This window comes from Montipora capricornis, chromosome 10 (assembly GCF_036669925.1).
Source record: "Montipora capricornis isolate CH-2021 chromosome 10, ASM3666992v2, whole genome shotgun sequence".
Lineage (NCBI taxonomy): Eukaryota > Metazoa > Cnidaria > Anthozoa > Scleractinia > Acroporidae > Montipora > Montipora capricornis.
The window spans coordinates 56,117,447-56,138,708 of record NC_090892.1 but is presented as its reverse complement, the minus strand read 5'-3'; the positions used below and the strand labels follow the sequence as shown (position 1 = coordinate 56,138,708).

General features: G+C 40.1%; 1 protein-coding gene across 1 annotated transcript in view; it reads right to left on the bottom strand.

Moving 5' to 3' along the window:
- Nucleotides 1-3,410: 3,410 nt before the first annotated feature.
- Nucleotides 3,411-21,262, bottom strand: part of LOC138021749 (protein mono-ADP-ribosyltransferase PARP14-like) — a 98,353-nt gene continuing 80,501 nt past the window's right edge. The window contains exons 16-21 of the mRNA XM_068868740.1: nt 19,480-19,719; nt 9,550-11,846; nt 9,036-9,260; nt 7,218-8,724; nt 5,899-6,225; nt 3,411-5,153 (exon numbers count right to left, since the gene is read on the bottom strand). Coding sequence (XP_068724841.1) covers nt 4,867-5,153; nt 5,899-6,225; nt 7,218-8,724; nt 9,036-9,260; nt 9,550-11,846; nt 19,480-19,719 — 4,883 coding nt within the window. The 3' untranslated portion in view covers nt 3,411-4,866. The remainder of the gene's footprint in view (nt 5,154-5,898; nt 6,226-7,217; nt 8,725-9,035; nt 9,261-9,549; nt 11,847-19,479; nt 19,720-21,262) is intronic.

Sequence of the window (21,262 nt, the reverse complement as noted above, 5' to 3'; positions counted from 1 at the left end):
AGTTCAGACTCGTTGCAGTATCTCCTTGACCTAAAGGACTTCGTATGGTTATTATATCGGGTCTTGAATTCTCCTTCCTGACCTTTGCCTGTCTGAAAAAGTCGCCATTGTTAGAGCTGACCCAAAGTTCCTGCTAAACAAAAGAACTGAATTAGTATCTAAATGTCGTCATAGAAATAAGTTTCTACTGCACAATGTGAAGTAATGAGCTTCCACTTTAGGGAATTCTATAAATACCGAGTAATGCGCATTAATTAAGATCATTGTAGCCCGAAGATTGTGTCGAGAACATTAAACTCTGAGTCGCTACTGTGTCTCTTCCTTGTTTTATTTTATATAATTTGCACTCTACAAAAGTATTGAGCCCTCTTCCACGTCGCTGAACTCCTAATATTCAGGTACATACATACATACATACATACTCTGAGCTTTGGATCAGCTCTAACAAACGCTCCCCATAGGGGCTTTTCAGGGCCAATGAAACACAATCAACGGAACAACAGAACACAATAACCACAACTGTTAAGAATCCCAACTGGCCGGAGGCAAACCAGTTGGCTATTTACAAGTGTAGCTAGGAAGTTGAACCAGGGACTACCAGGAACAAATTCAACGAGTGGTCAGAGTGGGTCTTGAACCGGGATCTCCGGATCTCAAGGCAAGCGCCCTAACCACTCGGCCACCCTGCCTCCAATGTCATTCAAACAAATCAATAGTACGAACTAAACAGATGGAGAACAAACATTGTTCCAGACATTCAGTTTTACGTATGTGGTTTACGTATGTCTCTCTTGCTTTTTTCTTCAAGTGTACAACGAATTGATCATGAAGAGGTTTTACACCGTTCATAGTTCTTAAGCAACAGGAACATCATGACCTCTTTTTGGTTGCGAAACGTACTTTCTGATACAGCCCCTTTAGAAGTCCAAAACGGTGTAAGCACTCTCATTGCCTTGTTAATACAAAGATGCCATTGTCTCCAATTTACCAATATTTGGCCCCTTTGTAAAGAACATTTCAATTCTGTTTTCGTCAAATCGAAATCCCCAGTCCATTATGTTTCCTCAAATATGTACTTCTCCTCTAAAAATCATTTAAATGATTATATTAACAAGATACCCCTTTCAACCATCCGAAGATTAAGCAAAAAAAGTATACTAAAAAAATTATAAATGGTATTTAATTCCCCATGTTATTTAATTCTTATAGCAGTTTGGATTTTGAAATGTCGTAAAGCCTTGAAACAAACGACGACAACTGCCTTAGATGTTCAGCAACAACCAGCGACCTTCAGAGTAAAGTATTATAACCACGAGTAGGAGCATACGCACACGCACGTGCATACGAACTTTCATTTCTGTTGTTTATATTATTATTAGAGCGAGTTTCAATCGAGTGTCGTAAAACCAAAACCAAAGTAATTACTTTGGCCAATCAAAAAGGACGAAGACAATCCGGTAAGCCAATTGGTTGAAAACGTTGAGTGAGAGCTTTGAATCAATCAATGAATGAAGTAATCATAAACCAAAGCAATTCGCTAATTACTTTCCACGCTCGATAGGGCATTTCCGAGTTCGTGTCTGCCTCCTCTTCAAAGCGAGTCTAAGTGCGAAGTTTTTCTTATGAAAATAATTAGTTTTCATTCATATGTTAAGTAGAACTAATTACCATCACAAAAACTTCGCACTTAGACTCGCTTTGAAGAGGAGGCAGACATGAACTCGGAAATAACCAATTGAAAACCGCTCTATTTTTCAATTGCTCGTTTTTATAACGAAAACCACGTACTCGTACTCGTTCTCGTACTAAGGAACTCACGTGCTCCCTTCTTCATATGAAGTTCATCTAGGAAAATACGAAACACCCTAAAGATGCAGAGAAGTAAATTTAAGTCGATCTCGACATGCTCGTGAGAGACACAGCTCGGAGGACCGATGTCTTGTTTTCACCTAGGTTGATTAAATCCCAATCTACTTGAAACGGATATAACCAGTGTTGCATTAGTGGCTTCGAGCAAGAGAAAATGAGGGGACAGAGAGGGAGGCTAAGGGCGTTGGCCGGGATATGTTATGTCCACGAAAGTTATTTTTAGACGAGCGGCAGTCTTTGTTCTAGCGGACATCTGTCTTCCGAGACGTCCGCATGCAGTCTTGCCTCGCTCTCAGGTTCTTAGTGAAAAGAGAAAATGACGGCGCACGTGGAAGGCTGATGAATATTTATTTTCTTTCAAACATCGGACCGAGGTTGGCCTGCATGCGGACGTCTCGGAAGACTTCCGCTCGTCTAAAAATAACTTTCGTGGACATGACATATCCCAAGGGCTGGACCGGGAGCCTCCCTCTCTATCCCCTCATTTTCTCTTGCTTCGAGATATTTCACTGTTATCAAAGTTTACGGACTGACCATGTAAAGTACTTCAAAACCTGCAATGATTAACAGAAAGTTACAAGTCTAAAAATAAATAACATGACTAGAAGGAAAACAGTTTAGTACTGCAGCAAAATAAAACTATTTCGCAGTGGCTGATATACCAACTAGATGAAACCTCTGGTGGAATAAGATCACCTTAAAATCTTGGTGCGATTACCCAAGTGGTTAGAATAAAGATATCGCGAATCTCCATGACGCACGTGCGCGAAGTTGTGCGGTCTATTCTATACCAGGAACCCACGACTTGGACCGTGCAACTTCATTGTATTAGTGGAACGGCGTTTTTACAGACCGAGTTATTCTTAGATTGATTTCCCGCCAAACCAGACCTTTTCAGCGAATCACAAGTCTTGCATGAGAAATTAGTATTACTCATAGGATTAAGAATGGCCACTGGTGCAAGCCAACGTCTAAAAGTAACTTGATGTGTAAAAATTCCGTTACATAGGCCTAGTATTGGAATTGCGAGCTCCCTGGTTATGGACTCCTGACTATACAGGATACGCACGTGCGCAAAGATATATATATATATATATATACCTCTCTACGGGCCTCTCTCGTCAGGTGCATGAAACACTGACTGACTAACGTTCCTTTTATAAGTTGATGGTTCAAGCATACGTTATCAGATATTTGGTTGTATGCCGGCACGCACACGCAAGTTCGTTCCTTTTTTTATGGTGCCCGCTTCCGAACTGGCTAGTGCGTGCCGGCATACAACCAAATATCTGATAAAGCATGCTTGAACCATCAACTTATAAAAGGAACGTTCGTCAGTCAGTGTTTCATGCAGCTGACGAGAGAGGACCATCAGGCCCTTTCGAAACAGTTCTGTAGTGTTATAATGTTTTAATTTTCCTTTCCTATACAATTAATTACAATTAATTATAAAGCTCCACGATTGTAGAGCACTCTTCGACTTAAAGATAAGGTTTTCACGTTTCTATATATATAGGTTGAATGAAAAATGGAGTCAAAAGCAAACTACTCACAGGTCCATGTTTAATGTAGGGAACAGACGTTTCGCCCTTCGGGCTTCTTCAGTGTTCACGATACAAGCTAAAAAGCTAAAAAAATACTAGCCTGGAACTAAGTGAGTTACAAGATCTTAAATATGTGAAAAAGTGCTAGTTACGAAATAAACAGATTGCTTAATTGCATGAAATTTACAAACAAGCACTTACGAGTTGGTGACAAAATAGGCTAGCTTATGAACAGAAAAAAAAAACAACTTCACAACAGTAGATAATTTGTTAGTTCCCAATATCTCGCAAAGTAAACAATATAGAGTTAAGGTAATTCCCTTGAAATTGTTCTACTATCAAACTTTTTTGGAAACTTGGCATAATTAAAATTCATGATATGAACATTTAAAAAAGCAACAAAAAAATGGAATCACCGTGCTTGTTTACGCTTCAGAAGGCTCTTAAAATAGGATATTTTTACTGGTTGCGCGTTAAAAATTCGAATCACCTTCATACAGATCTAGAATTAAGTCTTGCTTACTTCAAAGACACAAAATTTTATTTTGAAAATAAAGCTTCTTTTATTCAAATAAGCAGTATTGCTTCATTTATGCCGTTTTGATTGCCTGGTTGTGGGAATAGTGCACTTTTTGGGACAGTTCCGTGGTTAGCTTGAAGTCCTCGCCTTGGCCAAAATACACTCAGTACGGAACTGTTTTGCAAAAAAATTCATGTTCTACTATCAAACTTTTTTTCTTGTTTAAATGTGTTCTTTATTAGACTGTTCTTAGCAAATACCTGAAAAAAAAAAAATCGGGGGTCACCTTGCTCTTTTGAGAGAAAGGAATACTAAGGAATTACCTTAATTATGGGAGGTAACCATCACAATAAAAAATTAAAGAGTATTATATCTAAAGTTATAAGGAATTTAAGGGAAAAAATTTTAATAGAAAAGATCATATCTGAAAATGGCTAAAAAAATGGCTAAAATATACATAAAACGTATTGGCTGAACCTAATTCCATTTTTTGAGTTAAACTCTGATCGTTTTTTAAGGCCGTGTGGATGACGAGTACACAACTGGGAGCACCAGAAAGCTTCCCTTGTGAGTAACCGCCTATCAATGTGATCTTCACTCTCATTAACAACTTTTTCGATGACAATGAATTCAAAGTCAGATATCCGGTGTTTAACCTTATTGAAATGCACGGTTAATTTGCACGTAGTCTTGTTAGTAGGCGTAGCCGATTTGTGATTCCGAAACCTGACCTTGAATTCATTGGATGTTGAACCCACATACTGAGCCCTACACTTCTTGCAATATATATTATATATATATTTCGTAAACTACCAAAACAACCAGAAACTGACTTAGATTAATTGGCAACAAATAAAGTCAAGGCTCTGGATCATACAGTGACAGTCGGAGAGAGATAAACAGTCACGCAAAGGGAACATTGGCATTCTTCTTTCACTGGAAGGTGATCAAGTACTCTGGATAACACTGCCAGTCGTAGAAAACAACAAAAATGGAAGGATTTGGGATCTGATCGACCACAGTATCGTAGGTGTCCGTAGGATCAGCAGCACTCTTTGGCGGAGGTGTAATTAAGCCCTGTTTTCCATTTGTGTATTCACCAACAAGGACTTTTGTGAGGTACATGTATCGGTAACCATTCGCGTCTGGTGGTGAATACGTGGACCTCGCTGAGTAAGAGGATTGCAGAGCGAAATATACCCCATTTCCATATACTGTGGCTGCAAAATAGCAAGAATAACACGTTTAATAATATCGATAACAAATTATTCCTTCATTTTGGTGCGAAATTTTAGGGTTAATTTATAATTCCACATGGCTTCCAGCTTTGGAAGTAACCAGCGCCTTATGAATGTAATTTGTCACCCATGATATCAATAGCTAGGGAATAATTTCACTTGCGTTTGGTCCAAAATCAAATAATTTCCCTGGCCTAAAGGCTTGGGAAATTAGTTGATTTTGGACAAAACGCAACTGAAATTATTCTCTAATTTCACTCGTCACCATTTAGTTACCCATATTAATATGCTATGGAACAAACAGCTGATTATTCGTAATTATGAGAAGTCCTTCTGGCTAAGCATTATCTTCAAATTAACACACAATATACATGTAATAACTTACAGAAATGTCTGTCACTTCAGGAAAAAAGGCGGTTCTTTCCTGCGCTTGTCCAATTATTTCGTTTTGTTAACTTTACTCTTCAAAGCCGCAGTTTAAGGGGCTACCAAAAACTAGAAAAATTAGCTGCAATTTGATCTTATAGCAAAAATAAAAGGAAATATACTAGTAGTTGATACCAGATTGACAATAAAGAGTAGTTTGCTTTGGGAAAGTTCGTTGCACAATCGGTTGGCGAAAATTGACTTGGCAGCCTGCCCACTACGTGTGTGAAAACCGAGGAGATGACAGATACACAGATATGCGTTTTTTTTCAGTTTAAAACATAAGGCCTATTTTTCTTACCATTCTTTCCGTGAAAACTTCTGTTGAACCCCTTGTGGTTAATCAGCTTGCAGTTATTGCCAGGAGTGCCATGAAAGAGGTTCATTTCATTGCTTCCTTTTGTTTCATCCATCTTTTTCTTTCGGATGGCATATGTTTCGTAAAGAGCTGGGTTTTGAACTCGCTCTATCTTTACAATATTGTTCGGGCATGTTTGTCTGAACTGACTTTCAACTCTTTGATATTCCTTTGCATCATTGCTTGGATCAAGCTGATACAGATGCACAGTTTTCTCAAAACCGTCCTGATCCTTTGGCTGTGGAGTCCAATGTTTTGGAAGTAGGTCACCTGGAGAAAAATGTAAGAGATATCTGCCATTGTATGCTAACTGCAATGGGCATAACATTACCCCTAGATAGCGTCAAGGGCGTGACGTGAGACGAACAACTGCTGTCCAACTTAGAGGTTTCAAGATTTTGCCGTGGGCTACAATTTTGAAAGGTGGTCTAGAAAAACTGATAAGTTAACTTTTCAGTTAAAAGACTTCAGAAGATCTGCGCTATCTTTACGGTGGCAAATAAACTATTCCTTTGGCTTTGTGTTCATTATATTCCAACTAGTTTTGCTGGGATGGACAAAATAAAAAATTAACCTTAACTGAAATAAGACTGATTGGTTGTTTTAGCGCAAAGACTTCAAGTGACTTGACGTTATGGCTTTAACAGTGATTTTCTTTTCAGCTAAGACATCTTATTTCGGGAAGCGTTACATATTTCGAACGTGTTGAAATCCCACTCTGACAACTGAATGGAATTGTTTCAATGGCCCCGAATCCATTTTCGCCATGCTTTGCAAAACCGCCAACAAACGTGTTGGGGGGTTTCTCAGCATGTTATATTTGTTTTTTGCAGCTTATTCTTGTAAAGTGCATTTGAGTATATTCTAATGCAATTTTCGCCACATAACGAGAAGATGAATTGACGCAAGTGTTGAAACTGGTAAACAGGTTACTGAAAAGACGATATTTTTCAATGGTGACTCGGGGACACTCGGAAAAAATGGCGGGTGCTCCTTCACAGTAGTTGAACCTACGACCTTCCGATTTCTTGTTATTTTCGTTAGTATGTATGAGATTTGATTATTTGGAAGTAAAAATTACTAGTTGTCTTTGCTATTGTGCGGCACAGTAGTTTGCTAAGAAACAATTCAGAACAACCAAACACAAATCCATTTGGTGGTCACATAAACATTTCAAACCCTAATTCCAGCATTTTAAATACTGGGTCACGTTCCCTTTGTTCTTATCACACAGAAATTATAGAAATATGCATGTAACTTACTTTGATTTACTCTTTTCACGTCAGTAACGCCGCAATCTCGTATCTCCATATTCATCAATTTGAAGTCTACTCGGTATTGTCCATCTCCTATATCAACTCCAGATTTCTTCTTATCGTAAGCAGCTTCAATCTTTGCGTTTACAAGAGGCTCAAAAGGTTCGAAAGCATCCGTGTCAACATTTTTGTACATCCACTGGATAACCTTTGACAAGGCTTCAGCTTGTTTGCGTTCGTCTTCTTCCTCTTTCACGTGATCCAGAAGGCTGTAAATCTCTCCCATCACATTCAGTATGTCATCAGTCATTCCGCTTACCACGATCCGTCCAAGCTCTTTCTCGAGAGTTGCCTTCACATCGTATTTTAATTCCAGCGCGTGGATTTTTTGGTAATGTTGTGAGGACAACATGGTAACTGCCTGTCTCTCAATTACTTTCCTTGTAGAGTTATCTTGTATAATTCCATTGATCTCGTTAAATGCTTTCTGGAGATCTTCTTGGCAACCAGCAAAGATGACAAGCTCAAGTGCCGTATCCAAATCGCTTAGGGTAGTCTGTGGAAGTGTTTGGTCAGATCCTCCGAGGCCCAGGAGGTTGAAAGCTCGCCAAAACAAACTAGGCTTTTCTTGTGAGACTTTCCCTGAAGCTTCCTCTATTGCCGACCGAACATCTTTCATCATTTCCTCCTGGAAAACTACCATTTTGACGATCTGCATCGAAGAAGGTAGCTGGTCACTGAAGTCTTGAATTGCTGATAGCATAACTGTGGCACACTGCTTTGCACTTAGGCCAAGATTGCCTGTGCCTATGGCAGGAAATGAAATCGATGACATCTTCACTTTCTCGGCTTCCTGAAGACATGTTATGACCCACGATTTTATGCTGTCTCCAGTCACTGGTTGAGAAGGTACAATGTGCAGAATGGAGCTCGCTTTCAAGTTTCCTGCCTTTGTGATGACAACCGATCCTGGTGGTTGGGGTCCTTTCTGAGAGCATTCGTCTTGAATCGATTGACCTCCTTCCTTCAAAATTGCAGCTCCAGCTCCACCACCTCTGCCAATGTCTAAATCTTTGTTCGAAATGACAACGATAGCGTCGGTGGTCTCTTTTGTGATGTCTCCCGGGTGTGCCTTGAAGCAGAGTGAACCGACGTTTGTTTCTAAGTAATCCTGTTTTCGTTCTTTCATTGTAGAAAACGCAGGTTTCTTCGTGGTAAAAGATGACTGGGGACGTCTGACCGGCGAAGGGGCTTTGCCTTGCATCCTCTTCTGCAATTCCGTGTCAAAAGCCTGGACAGTGGACACATCTTGATCGTAAAGCACAAACCCTATTTCTTTGATTGATGTCTGTGGGTTCTTCTGACTGAATGATAATACTTCATCAAAGTATATTTTGGCTACTTCTGCACGGGGAAACTGAAGCGTACCAGTTCCAATGGAGGGAAAACAAATGGACGCCATTCCTTTGGAGGAAGCTGTCTGGAGACACTTTTGAAGGAGACCTTTCAAAACCTGGGGCAATAAAAAGGACCTTATTTGTCAAACCCGATATTGCATTGGATTCTAATTGTCCCTTGTGGTCTCCCTCTGTTTCTGTTGTACTGAGTCGACTAATTTTAGGGTTATTCAGTTTGTCTCTATGCTTCAACATTCTATTGGCTCAAAAACGCGTGCTTCTTTCTTATAGCAAGCAGCTGCAAACACAAATTTCAGATTGTACAGCAGTCACGATAAATATATAGCGTTCGTTACACAAGCTATCATTTGAAGAAAGAAAAAAAAACAGAAAACTTTTGTCGAGTACAATCCAAAGGAATTTTTACCTCTCTTGCCCCGGTCTTACTCCATTCGCAGCAGATTGCAAAGATGACCGCCTTGCATTGGAGATTTCCTGGACTGTGATTGACAGCAATATCACCAACAGCCACCTGACCTATATTGGAACATTCTTGTTGAAGGATTGGTCCAGCAGCTCGGCTGAGCGCCTTTGCGCATGGATTCTGGTTCAAGTTCAGGTTGGAGGCTGCTGTTCCCACTATTATGTCAGCCTAGTAATGAACAAAATGAGAGAAAACTTACAAACAACAAACAAAAACGTGAGTGTTAGGTTTGATCTTAGGGGGTGTGAAAAAAAGCAACTCCGTTTATGACGGTAAATACAAAAAGTAAATAAATAAATAAAAATTTGAAGTTGAAGTTGATCTAAAGTTATTTAGGTCGGTTTTCCGAATGTCGTCGATCAGAACATCGTCCAAAATCGCTCAGGATTTGATGATCGTTCATTGACCTTGAACAACTAAATTCTGAAGTAATTTTTTTTAAATTCCCCTCAGTTACCTGCTCTTTAGCGAGGTCACCAGCTTTCATGGTGATGCGGATGCCCTGTGGAGTTATAAGAGATCTTGAGGTCTTTGACATTCCGAATACACCTGGACCGTTGTTAGCTCCGAGAGAAAATGCTGTATCAGGTGACTGATCTTTGTAATCGCTGAAATCCCTTTCAGCTGCAAATCGTTTCTTCATTTCTGCCTCGAACACACGTACCGTAGTGGAATCGTTGTTGATGAGATGGATTTCTGATAGCCTGCACGCAGCGTTTTCTCTGCAAAATTCAAGGAGGGCATCCATAATGACCTTAGCGCAAAGGTCTCGCGGAAAGCCAAATACCCCTGAGCTAATGGCTGGAATAGCGATTGACTTGTATTTCATTGCTTCTTCCAGTGATTTTGTAACGGCATATTTTAGATACCGTTCCTGCTTTGTTTCGTCACCGCCTCTCACTAGTCTGTCTGCCTCAAAATTCCATCTTGGCCCAACGGCATGTATAACCTTCTTACATGTTAACCTTCCGCCTGTAGAAACCATGATTTGGCCCTCAAGAAGAGGACCGTTATCCCTTATGTAATTGGCACATTCATCCTGAATTTCTTTACCACCTGCTTGCACGATAGCTGCTGCAAGGCCTCCGATGTGTTGTAACTCCCCGTTTGCCGCATTGACAATGACATCCACATTCTCTTTTGTGATATCCCCTTTTAAGACGGAGATTTTTTTTCCTTGCTTTGTAACATAGCTGCAAACGAGTTCTTGCATGGACCCCAGGACTTCTTCTTCATTCATGGAATGGTGTGGTGCAATTTCGTCCTCGGCATGCTCCTTGGTAATGATGATGCAACGATGTTTTGCCGCTGTGTTTTTGAGTATGCTTTTGCCCTTTTCTTTCGTAAAGAACTTCTTCATCCCGGGCTTGTCGACTTGAAGTGAGCGCTTCTGGATGGAATGAATAAGAACATCAACTTCTGGCAAACATTTTTGTAGTCCTGCTTCAGTACCAGAAACCTCGACGCCTTCTCTGTTCGGGGCGGTCCTCATGTCGATGGAATAATCAGCGAACTTTTTCTTTATCTCCTCGATCTTGGTTTTCCATACTTCGGAGAGAAACATTGTGATACCGCACTCTGTTTGGATTGTTTTACGTAAAATCGTGTTTCTTTCCAGAAAATCAGTGATCTTTTGAAAGCATTCGTCAACATAACTTGCTATCCCACTTGTCCAAACGGTGCTGCAAGAGATATCCTCAGATACTTGTACCATGCAATTCGGCGAGAGTGATGACTTAAAATTTCTCCAAAGACTACTTTGAATGAGTGCAGCGTTTTCAGGTGTCAAACGGAGACTCCTTTCTCGAACAGCATCCAGCAGGATCTTCTCTGCATGTTTTGCATTAGTGGAATCAACACCAACCACAGTGACTTCATTAGACACTTGGCTTTGATCGTAAAGAAGCACCGCACCAATGCCTTTCTCTTTAAGAAGATCCAGCATAAATCTTGAAACTTCAGGTTTTCTCAAAACGTCTACTAACTTGCCTGGGATTTCAGTAGTTTTATCCACTATCTTTGAAATAAATTTGAATATCTCAACTTTTACTTCTTGGAGAAGACATCTAGGACCCTTCAAAAATAACTTCTGCCCGATGCTATCGACCAAGATGGTTAAATGTTGGTGATCATTTTGAAGCTTTTCACAAATGCCGGACATTTCCAGCAGCTTCAGCCTAGATTCGGGGATGTTGTCTTCAACCACTTCAACCACGGTTTTCATGAGCTCTCTATCTTCCTTAACTGCAATGCTTAACTCTTTTATTTTATGCATTTCTGCATCGACGCACGGTCTTTTTCCAGTAACCTCAACGAGTCTTCGATGGTCATCAAATGTAATCAGAAAATCTGATGATCCGTAACTAGAGCCATCTTCTTTCCGTCTCTTTACTATCTCATCAAAGATTTCGGAAGGGATATCAAGATGAGATTTCTGGAAATTATTCAAGAAGTTCTTTAAGTCCTCCACTCTTCCATCCCATGACTGATTGGAATCTTTCTTGTTGTCTGCAGGAGAAATGGAAATGATGACCGGAGATTGGGGTTTTTTTGAATGTTCAATTTGAATTTTGAGCTCCTTAGAAACCTCTTGTAGCTCACTGTCGTGGTTCCTTTGAATGAACTTTAGGACATCAGAATCAAGTTGGATGTCCGCTTTCTCCTTCATCGTGTTGTGTAGGAAAGGATAGTACGCCATGACGGTGAGTTTGTTCCCTTCAAGTTTGTGCTCCTTTCGGATGACACTTTCAACACCTAATATTCAAGCAATAAAACATTGTTAGATGCGAGATTTGATATAAAGTATCAAATATGGAAGCAATGTCCTAGGCCTACTGTGGGACCTTAAGTCGCCTTAAGTCGCCTTAAGTCGCCCTAAGTCGCCTTCATTCCACGAACACAACACACCTTAAAGTTAGCCTAAAACAGTTGAGAATGAGTCAATGAAGTAGTTGCAGATCAAGGGAGGCATCTTAATGTAATTGTTTCTTGGTCGATTCCCAAAAAAAGAATAATGGGTGGGGCAGGGGGTTGCCTCCTGATACCCATTTGAAAGGTGCTGATGAGCCTGGCAAACTCCTGCCATAACACATAAGACAGGCCAGAAACACTAACCGCCTAGATTAGCATATGCTATTTGCGGGATAGTGTAGCCTTTACCAGTGTAATAGTAAAAGAAAAAGTTAATAAACTTCAACTTGAACTTGAGAACACACAAGAGGACATGCAGCAGAGATAACATGATAGTGTTTGCAGGAATCATGTAAGTCCTGATTAAATATCTGCCACAAGCCTTTTTTTTACCTTTGCCTTGCAACATGTAGCTCTAATGGAGACACCACACGCAAGATTCTAGTCTCCACACATTTATTTTTGGCAAGATGTTATGCCATTTCCTTTTTACAAAAACAAGTATTAAACATGAAAGCCCATAAAAAAATTAATAGTTAACTCTAGTGCTATTAATTCCTCACCTTTGTGAGGAGCAGTGATATGATGTCTCAAAATGTTTTTGCAACTTTAAATAACAAATATAACGGGTGAAATAACCAAACAAATTTAAGCTCAGTAACAAGAATTGAGGTTATTTACTTAGAGTAATACTGATATAAGCTTAACTTAACTGAAGAAAGAAAATGTCTATTGTAAGGTTGAGAAGTCTTACTCGAAGCATTTCATGCATTTTTTTTGTTCGATTTACATAGCTCGTCGCGTTCTAGATGGCGACGCTCTTCTCAAGAATACACGATTTAGTCAAGCAGAAGGGATTAACCAACCTTTATCTGTTATTTCCCCACCCAAAATTCCAAATCTTGATCACATATTTTGTAACCAAATGCATGCACGATATGTATAATAACACTGCACATCCACTAAACTCCACAACTCCGAGGAAACCTGCTCTAATTTGCTCTTTGTACAGGGTTCATGCGTAACTTGATAGATGAACTCACAGCCAAAGCTCAAAGAAATTCTTTTAAATTTATGTGCGAGGCAAAGAAACCCGCCATCAGCATAACTGAATTCACGTGTAGTGAAGTGTCACATGTACGTGCTGGGTGTACATTTTTCATATCTGATGCAGGAATAAAAATGGCAACCGAACCACAAAAGCTCACAATATTCTTCCTTTAAAACCGCCTTGTGCTGATCGATCTCGTAAAAAATGCCTCATCATGTAATTTTTAACATAGGGTTGCATATACCGCCGAAGGAATGGCTACTAATTCCGAGAATGTTATGGTCACGTGACTTGACTCAAGCTCACGCGAGTCTGCACATAGAGACATGGACACTAGCTGGGAGAATCAAAATGGCGGACAAAAGATTGTTGATGATCAGAGCCTATAAAGCGTAGCAATCACTGAGAAAAAGAGGTTTCATTGAGAAAGACTTCGCATACGGAACTGTACGGACCCGCAAATGATCCCAGGACCGCAAATGATCCCAGAACCACAAATGATTCCTAAACTGTACCGCAAATGATACCAGGACCGCAAATGATCCCCATATTGGACCGCGAATGATCCCGGAAGGCAAATGATCCCCATTTTGGACCGCAAATGATCCCGAAAAAAAAGTGAGGAATGGGATGGAGGGTGGATTGGTCTGGATTGAGAATTAATGTGAAGAGCGCTTATTTTTAAATCACATTTAATTATCGGATACAATCATCAAAAACTAACTTGGACGCAATTCTAAACCAATTGTGACCAGGGGCCTGTTTCTCGAGAAGTCCCGATGACTTTTAGCATGTTTTCTCGAGATAACTAAAAGCGGATTGTGAAACACTTAAACCCTCTCCCTTCTTGAGATAAAGAGGGAATTTTGACATGTGAAAAGTTTAGGGACTTTCGAGAAACGGCCCATTGATCTCTTTGAAGAGGCGAAAAGGACGCCACCCGGGCCTGGCTAACAACAATCGTAACATTAATAACTAGAACGCAATGTTTTAGCCTATAAGCTTTGGTTCAACATGCAGTACCGCAGTTTTGTTTTTTTCCCATGTCCTTGACTAAAAGTCGTCCATTAAACAACTATTACAGAAAACGCTATCAATTGCGTAGACCTGCAATCCTCCACCGCTCTTAAATACACCTTGCATGTGTGCAGCACTCGAATTTTCTTCCACATCTGGGACAAATCTCTTCTGTTATTTTTCCTTCGCCGTATTTTTGCTTTAATTCCTGAGCAATGGCTAGCTGGGGATTCTGAGCAGCTATTGGTTTCAGGCTATGGTAATGCAGCTCTGCTTCATGGCCAAGTAAGGCTATATCTCCAGTGGCTTCGTTTTCATAACCAGCTCCGGGGTAGATAATATTCAATCCCGTTTCTCCTAAGCTTGATACTACCGCCACCGGGATTTCAAACATGTTAATTTGGCGCCATAAAGCAATCCAGTCACCCCATTCACCATCCATAGCCATCCTTCTCAGATAGGTATCCCATGCTCCGTGTTTGGTAAATTCTCTGAAATGAGTCCCGGCCGGGGTTGTTGGATTACTACGGAGGTAATTTACCAAGTCACGTCGCACTTTTGTGGCACTCTGCGAGACCCTTCCGAGGCGTATTAGCTGGTCATTCATTGCAAGGAATGGACAGTTCCCATCCTTGGGGGTTGGAGGGTGGCGATATGTTAATCCTTCCTTTCCCAATTCCATGTCCAACCGACTCTTTGGTGATTCACCTTTGTCTGGAGCTATCTTACCGTTTGCCATCCACTGGAAAATTTTGGGTAAATCGTTTTCACTGCGCAAGGATGATGCAAGATTTAGTAAATCGCTCGCCATCTCATTTCGAGGATCTTCGTTGAGGGTAAGGCTGCAATGGCTGTCACTCGAAAACAGCAACCTTTTTGCAAAAAGACAGGTAAATACACCACAATCGGTGTCATTCCTTTGCTTTGAACATTGAGCTGTACACTAGCTCCAATTGTCTTGCTGGAAGAGAGCTTTATCCTCATCAGAAACACACTGGAGCTCATTTCTTATAAATTTTTCTTTGATGATATCAAAAATTGTTCGGTACGTTTTTGTAGAGCAGCTAGGGGAATCATAAATGAAAGGCATAAATTAACAGCACTTATAACGATCAGCAGCCAATGGTTCTCGGCAGGAAGGTGTACAGGTGCTATCAGTTTTCCATACTCCCACAGAGTGCTGTTGCCTCTGTGTTTGGAGTACGTGGAGGTTTCAATCGGTCGATACAACAAAGGATAAACGTAGGACGTTGCAACTGTCCTCAGTATTTGTCAAAAATTCAAAATACAAATTAATGGTATCGCCATTAAGCTTTTCAAGGGAAAGTATTTGATTTATGCTGGCCTCTAACAAGCTGGCGTTGTTTGTCCTTCGCTTGTCTGGTTGATCTATGGACTCTTTGTGATCTCTGAATCTGGCAGTTCATTTACCGTTGTTACTCTTTGCTTTTTGTTGTCTCTCAATTTCTTCCTCTTTCGTGACTGAAGTAACATCATCTACACTAAACCAGTTCGTTTTGCTTTTCTGTGTCTCTGGGTCATTGTAACTGATCAAATACTTGTGCACGGTGTGATCTGCCTGAATCATAACTCCTTTACAAGTGCTCTTTAGGGAGTTCTTTTTTCCCTTGACTATTTTTTTTGAAATAGGAATGCGAATCAAAGCAGTTTCTCCTTTATAATAGAATGAAGGTTGCTTTCGCCTTAACTCCCGCTTTACCATATACTGTGCAGCCTCATTAGAAGCATCCATAGCTTCCTGCCTTATGGCATCTCGTTCGATTTGTAGCTCCAATAGCTCTTCTCTCTTGCTCTCACCCGTTTCAAAACTGCTGTTATTTTCTTCCAGAACTTCATATTCTTTCTTTCCCCCAAGAAACAGTTTATTCCGAATCCTATTCGGCTTTCTACCAAAGTACACTTCAAATCCGAGAGAACGATGGGGGGATTCATTGTATAGCTGTTGGTACTGTTAAAGGTACTCCACCCAGTTCAGATCGCCGCCGTTATTTATCAAATCAAACCTTAATTTCTCCTTCCACGTTCTGTGTGAGCGCTCGTCTTTTGCTTGCGTTTGAGAACTGTAGGCAGAACTTTTAACTATGCGAACGTTTAGCGCTTCAAAAACAATCTTTACCACTCCCTTAAATTCCGGACCTTGATCGCTTTGCAAAATTTCTGGGGGGCCGTGCTCCGTGTAAATGTACAAAAGATGCTCTGCCACGTCACTGGTCTCTTATGTTTGAAGAGGACGCAAGAAAAGAAATCTACTAAAATGTCAATAACAAACATTATGTACTTATATGTGTCACCATCTATATTGCCTGGCAAGCTAACCATACTAACAAGATCCACTTGATGCTTTTCTTGTATTTTGGATAATTTGACTGGTCGGAGAGGCGCCTTATTATAAAAAATGGGTCTCACTTTTTGTTGCTGTTTCATTGAATTTAGAGTGCGTTGGATAATTCGACGCGATAACCCACAGTAGGTATGAGACATTTGTCTGTTTAGTTTTTTGCGCCTTCACCTTTAGTTTCGTGGTACGCGGAATTCACAAACTGAGAGACCTCACGTTAATTATTTTTCTTTTCGACGATTCGTTTCTTCTCCTGCCCAACTATTGGATCATGGACTTCTTTTAGGTCATAGATATCACTTCTTAACTTTCTATAAACTCGTTGCCTTAAGCCTTGGTCAAATTTCTTCGGCCAGTCGAGAAGTGATTTCTCACCAAATAATTTACTGAAAAGAGCATCGTACACGTCATCATCCAAAGGCAGATTTTTTCGCGTTGGCTAGGGATAGAAGGTTGAATCTGTTAGATTTCTTAAAAACTGACCCTTTTCATTTAAGGGCAAAAAACAAGTATCGGTCTAACGCTATGCTCGCTGAACACGTTGCGCATGGTTTGCAGCCGCTCATGCAACTGATGTTTTGCAGACTGTCAATGTGTGCGCACAAAGCTCCAAACCTACCTGTTTTTTTCTTTTCTCTCCTTGCTTTTTCTTATCATCAACATCGTCAACTCTAAGAACGTTCTCAAATTTTACCAATATGAAGACACAAAAACATCAGAAAAAGCAGTTTAACCATTTCGACGAGTGCTTGGAAGGCGACCCGGGAGGGGGGGGGGGGGGGGGGGGGGGGGGGGGGGTTCTTCCTTATAACAGGCTAATGGGGATGTGCTGCATCCCCCCCCCCCCCCCCCCCCCCCCCGGGAAGGTGAAGCTCACAAATGACATCAAATGACACTTGCCAGAGATACACGTTGCAATTCTAAATTCCCATGCGAAATTCGGACTCTGTATGTCGGTTACTGAAACGAGTCTGCCAGATATTTATAACTTTTTCGGTAAAAACTGAAATGGCAATTTTAAAGGATAAATTGTCTTGGGTTTCCAAGGAAATGAGGTTGTCGTGTGTTTGCCAGAGTTGTTTGAATATCCCGACTGTTTGTTTTCGTTTCGTGGCTTTGCAGTACCTGGTCAAGCGTGTCAATACCAAATGTCGCAGAATCGAGGCCGCTGACCCGATCGAAAGAGACTCTGCTCGCAGGGTTGGAGAAACGGGCCCCTGGTCACAATCAGTTTAGAATTCCGTCCAAGTTAGTTTTTGATGATTGTATCCGGTAATTTATGACAACCTGGTAAGTAACAAAATTCAGTTTTTCTTGAAAACTATCACGAGGCAGAAACCTGTTGTGAGCCATGCGTGATTTAAAGTGCTTTTAATAAAAATAAGCGCTCTTCACATTAATTCTCAATCCTCACCAATCCACCCTCCATGCCATTCCTTGCTTTATTTTCGGGATCATTTGCGGTCCAAAATGGGGATCATTTGTGTTCCGGGATCATTTGCGGTACAGTTTGGGGATCATTTGCGGTTCAGTGGGATCATTTGCGGACCCGTACAGTACTCGTTACGTATATTGGAGTCTTTCGCCGAACTGAAGAAAGAGAAGAACCGTTTATTGGTTGCGTTTCCGAAATGGAACAACCATAATGATTGTTTGATGCCATTGAAATGGTGAAAATCTTGCCAAACTTTCGTGCAAAAATTGACAGTGCAAGCTACAGAGATCTTACAGATAAGTTTGCTAAGGTAACAATAATTATTTGCACTCATTTGTGATATAGTTTGAGTTTAAATAGTTTGACTTCCTTGTTGTTTATCTTTGTTGAAAGCATGAATTTGCTATAACAGTCTTATGTAAATTATGTCGTTCTTTTGATGAATAAATAAGTTTTGTAGCTATCAGAAAAACAAACTTGCAATACACTGTAACTTTAACAGTTATTAGCCAAAGGCAAATTGAGTGTACATCTGTGACGAATAATTGTGTGAGTATAATTTCAGAGCTGAGCAAACAGAGAATTGATAATCGACACAGAGAATAATGGATAACGACACAGTTTATTCCTGTTGTAAAGGTCACGAGTACCCTGCCATTTTGTTTTGCTTTATATTCACCAGCTAGTGCGGTGAATATAAAAATCATATTATTATTTTGTTCATCTCCGAAATTCTGCTAATTATTTATTATGGTTGCTGTTATTCCAGCCCAGCATTTTAAAGCTCTAGTGGAATTTAGACGTAGACATTTGACACTGTCATATAGCAATTAAAAATTGTGAAATAAATAGAGGATATTACAAGGCCGCTTGGAGATACGAAATTTCTCTTCGAGTATCGAAAAATATTCGAGTGAAATATTTTTCAACACGAGAAAAGAAATTCCGTATCTCCAAGCGGCCATGTAATATTCTATTTATTATATAAATACCAATGAAATACTAAATCATTTCACGAAAGGTTTCGAAAGGCGTGATTTTCATATGTAACCATAACAACAGTGATCTTTTCAGATATCATGTTTTCGCGTGAAAGCTCACTTAGTATTTCGTTGGTGTTTATATAATAATAATAATAATAATAATAATAATAATAATAATAATAATAATAATAATAATAATAATAATAATAATAATAATAATTTCACAGTTCTTTTTTTTCTAATTTTGGAAAAGAAATATGGAGACTTTGATCAGTTGATATTCTGTGACTTAATTTGAATAAGCAATTTAAGTTGTGTAAGGTTGCCTTAAGTCGCCTGGTTTTTTGAGCAATTTTGTCTTAAGTCGCCTTAACTCGCCTTGAGTCGCTTTAAATCGCCTTAGGTTACGGCGACCTAAGGTAAATCGCCGTAGGTTACGGCGACTTAAGGTCCCAGAGTAGGCCTTCTAAGTTGTCATTCTTCTCACCAAGCCTTTACAAATGGATTCTTTTAAACTCTCACGGAATTAGAAAATAGTCACCCGGCGCTTGCCGGGGGAAGGGGGTGGGGGTGGTTTGAAGTTTTGATTTGATCGGCACATTACTATCAATTATTAATAATACTTTTCTTACTTGAAGGATCCTCAAAAAACACCAACGCCTCATCCTTCCATTTTCGTTCCACCATTTGAACATCCTTCCCGCCACTTCTCTTTTCGTTCTCAAAGTATAACTCTATAGTGTCATCCGATGACTCCACCTTTAGTCCGGTAACCTGGATACAAGTGCAGACTGCCACGCGCTCCAAACGTGGTTTTCTCCCTTCCACTCCTTTACTGTCTTTGTGCACTTTATCGAACAGAGTGGGAAAGTCTGAAAACAGGAAATTTTAAATTCCCTGGTTTTGTCTCCTATCGCAGCAAATCTCGTACTAAATAAGTCAGTAATAAATAAGTCAGTAATAACGAGATTTAGAATACGCCATGAAGTGCTCTATCACAGTTGCAAACTCTAGTCGAATCCGAGAATTTCAAGTAAAATGCCGTGCAACACGTACGGACACGTATTGGGTCATCACACTTGCTTTGACTTGTAGCTTTGAAAAGGTAATTCGGACGCTCGCATTTAGAGGTCGTGAAAAATTCGACCATTCATTTAACTTCAAAATTCTTGATATGGTTTGATAGCCAGCTATATAAGCTTTAATTTGATATAGGGGTTTAGGTATCTACAGTTTAAACCGGACGCGCTACATCACTCGGACGCGAGACACCCCTGAAGATATACGGTAACCTTAAGGGGGAGAGGGCATTTACATAAAAATAAAAATAAACGATGCAAGTTATTTATTCTTGGGACTCTATCATGCTTCAATGAACTGAATATCCATCGTTTTAATGAAATAATTATTGCAAAAATTCCCCCCCCCCCCCCCCCCACCCCCATCCTTCTCCAAATGACCTGTATTATGGGAAGGGTTAAAAAAGCGAATAACGAGAAATTTAAATTAAATAAATTATGGCAGTACCCATAAGTCCACTCATCACGTGATTTATCTTGTGAGCACATGGGTAAAAGCCACAGAAGTGAAGGATAAGAGCGAAGGCGAGGACAACAGGGTAGGAGAGCAATTTGCACGTGAAATTCGTTGTTTTCGTTCTGCTGGAACACATTTAATCGCGTAGAACCACATTCTGAAGCTTAAAGTAAACAATGCCGCGTATTATTAGAGATCCTTTCTTGTATCCCGTTAGCTTCGAATTATGTGGCCGAGGTACTTTGAGGTATTGCTTATTATTGCTAATGTGCGATAGCTGCATGGAAAAACAGTACAAATTAACGAAAGTAAATTCGTAAAACGCAATTACTATTGTGGTCACCGAGTTGAGGGACAGTGTGTATTCGGAGGCATTGAAGAAGACTCTCGAAAATCCTTTATACTCACTGTTGGATACCACAGTGCGACCACTGTCCTTCCAATTATTAAAGAATGGATTGCTCTAGGAAATCTTATTATTTCAGACTGCTGGAAATCACATGTTAACGTAGAAAAGCATGGATACACTCACGAATCGAAACCGTTAATCATTCAAAAGAATTTGTAAAAAAGAACGGTAAACACACGAACAAAATCGAAGAACAGTGGATCTGAAGCCAGGATGGCCCGAATTTGGTCGGCGCAAATACGTGTATTCAGGACATATTGCGGAATTTATCTGGCGTTCTTTACATAAAGACGACGACCTGTTGGTAGTTTTTCTGCGAGATATTAAGATGTTGTGAAAGGTGTGCTTACTGACGTATAATAGTGGCGATAATCAGATCGGCGTACTCAAGGAGAATGCACTTGCAGTTATAACTCAAAAGTACCTCGGCCGCATAATTCGAAGCTAACGGGATACGAGAAAGGATCTGT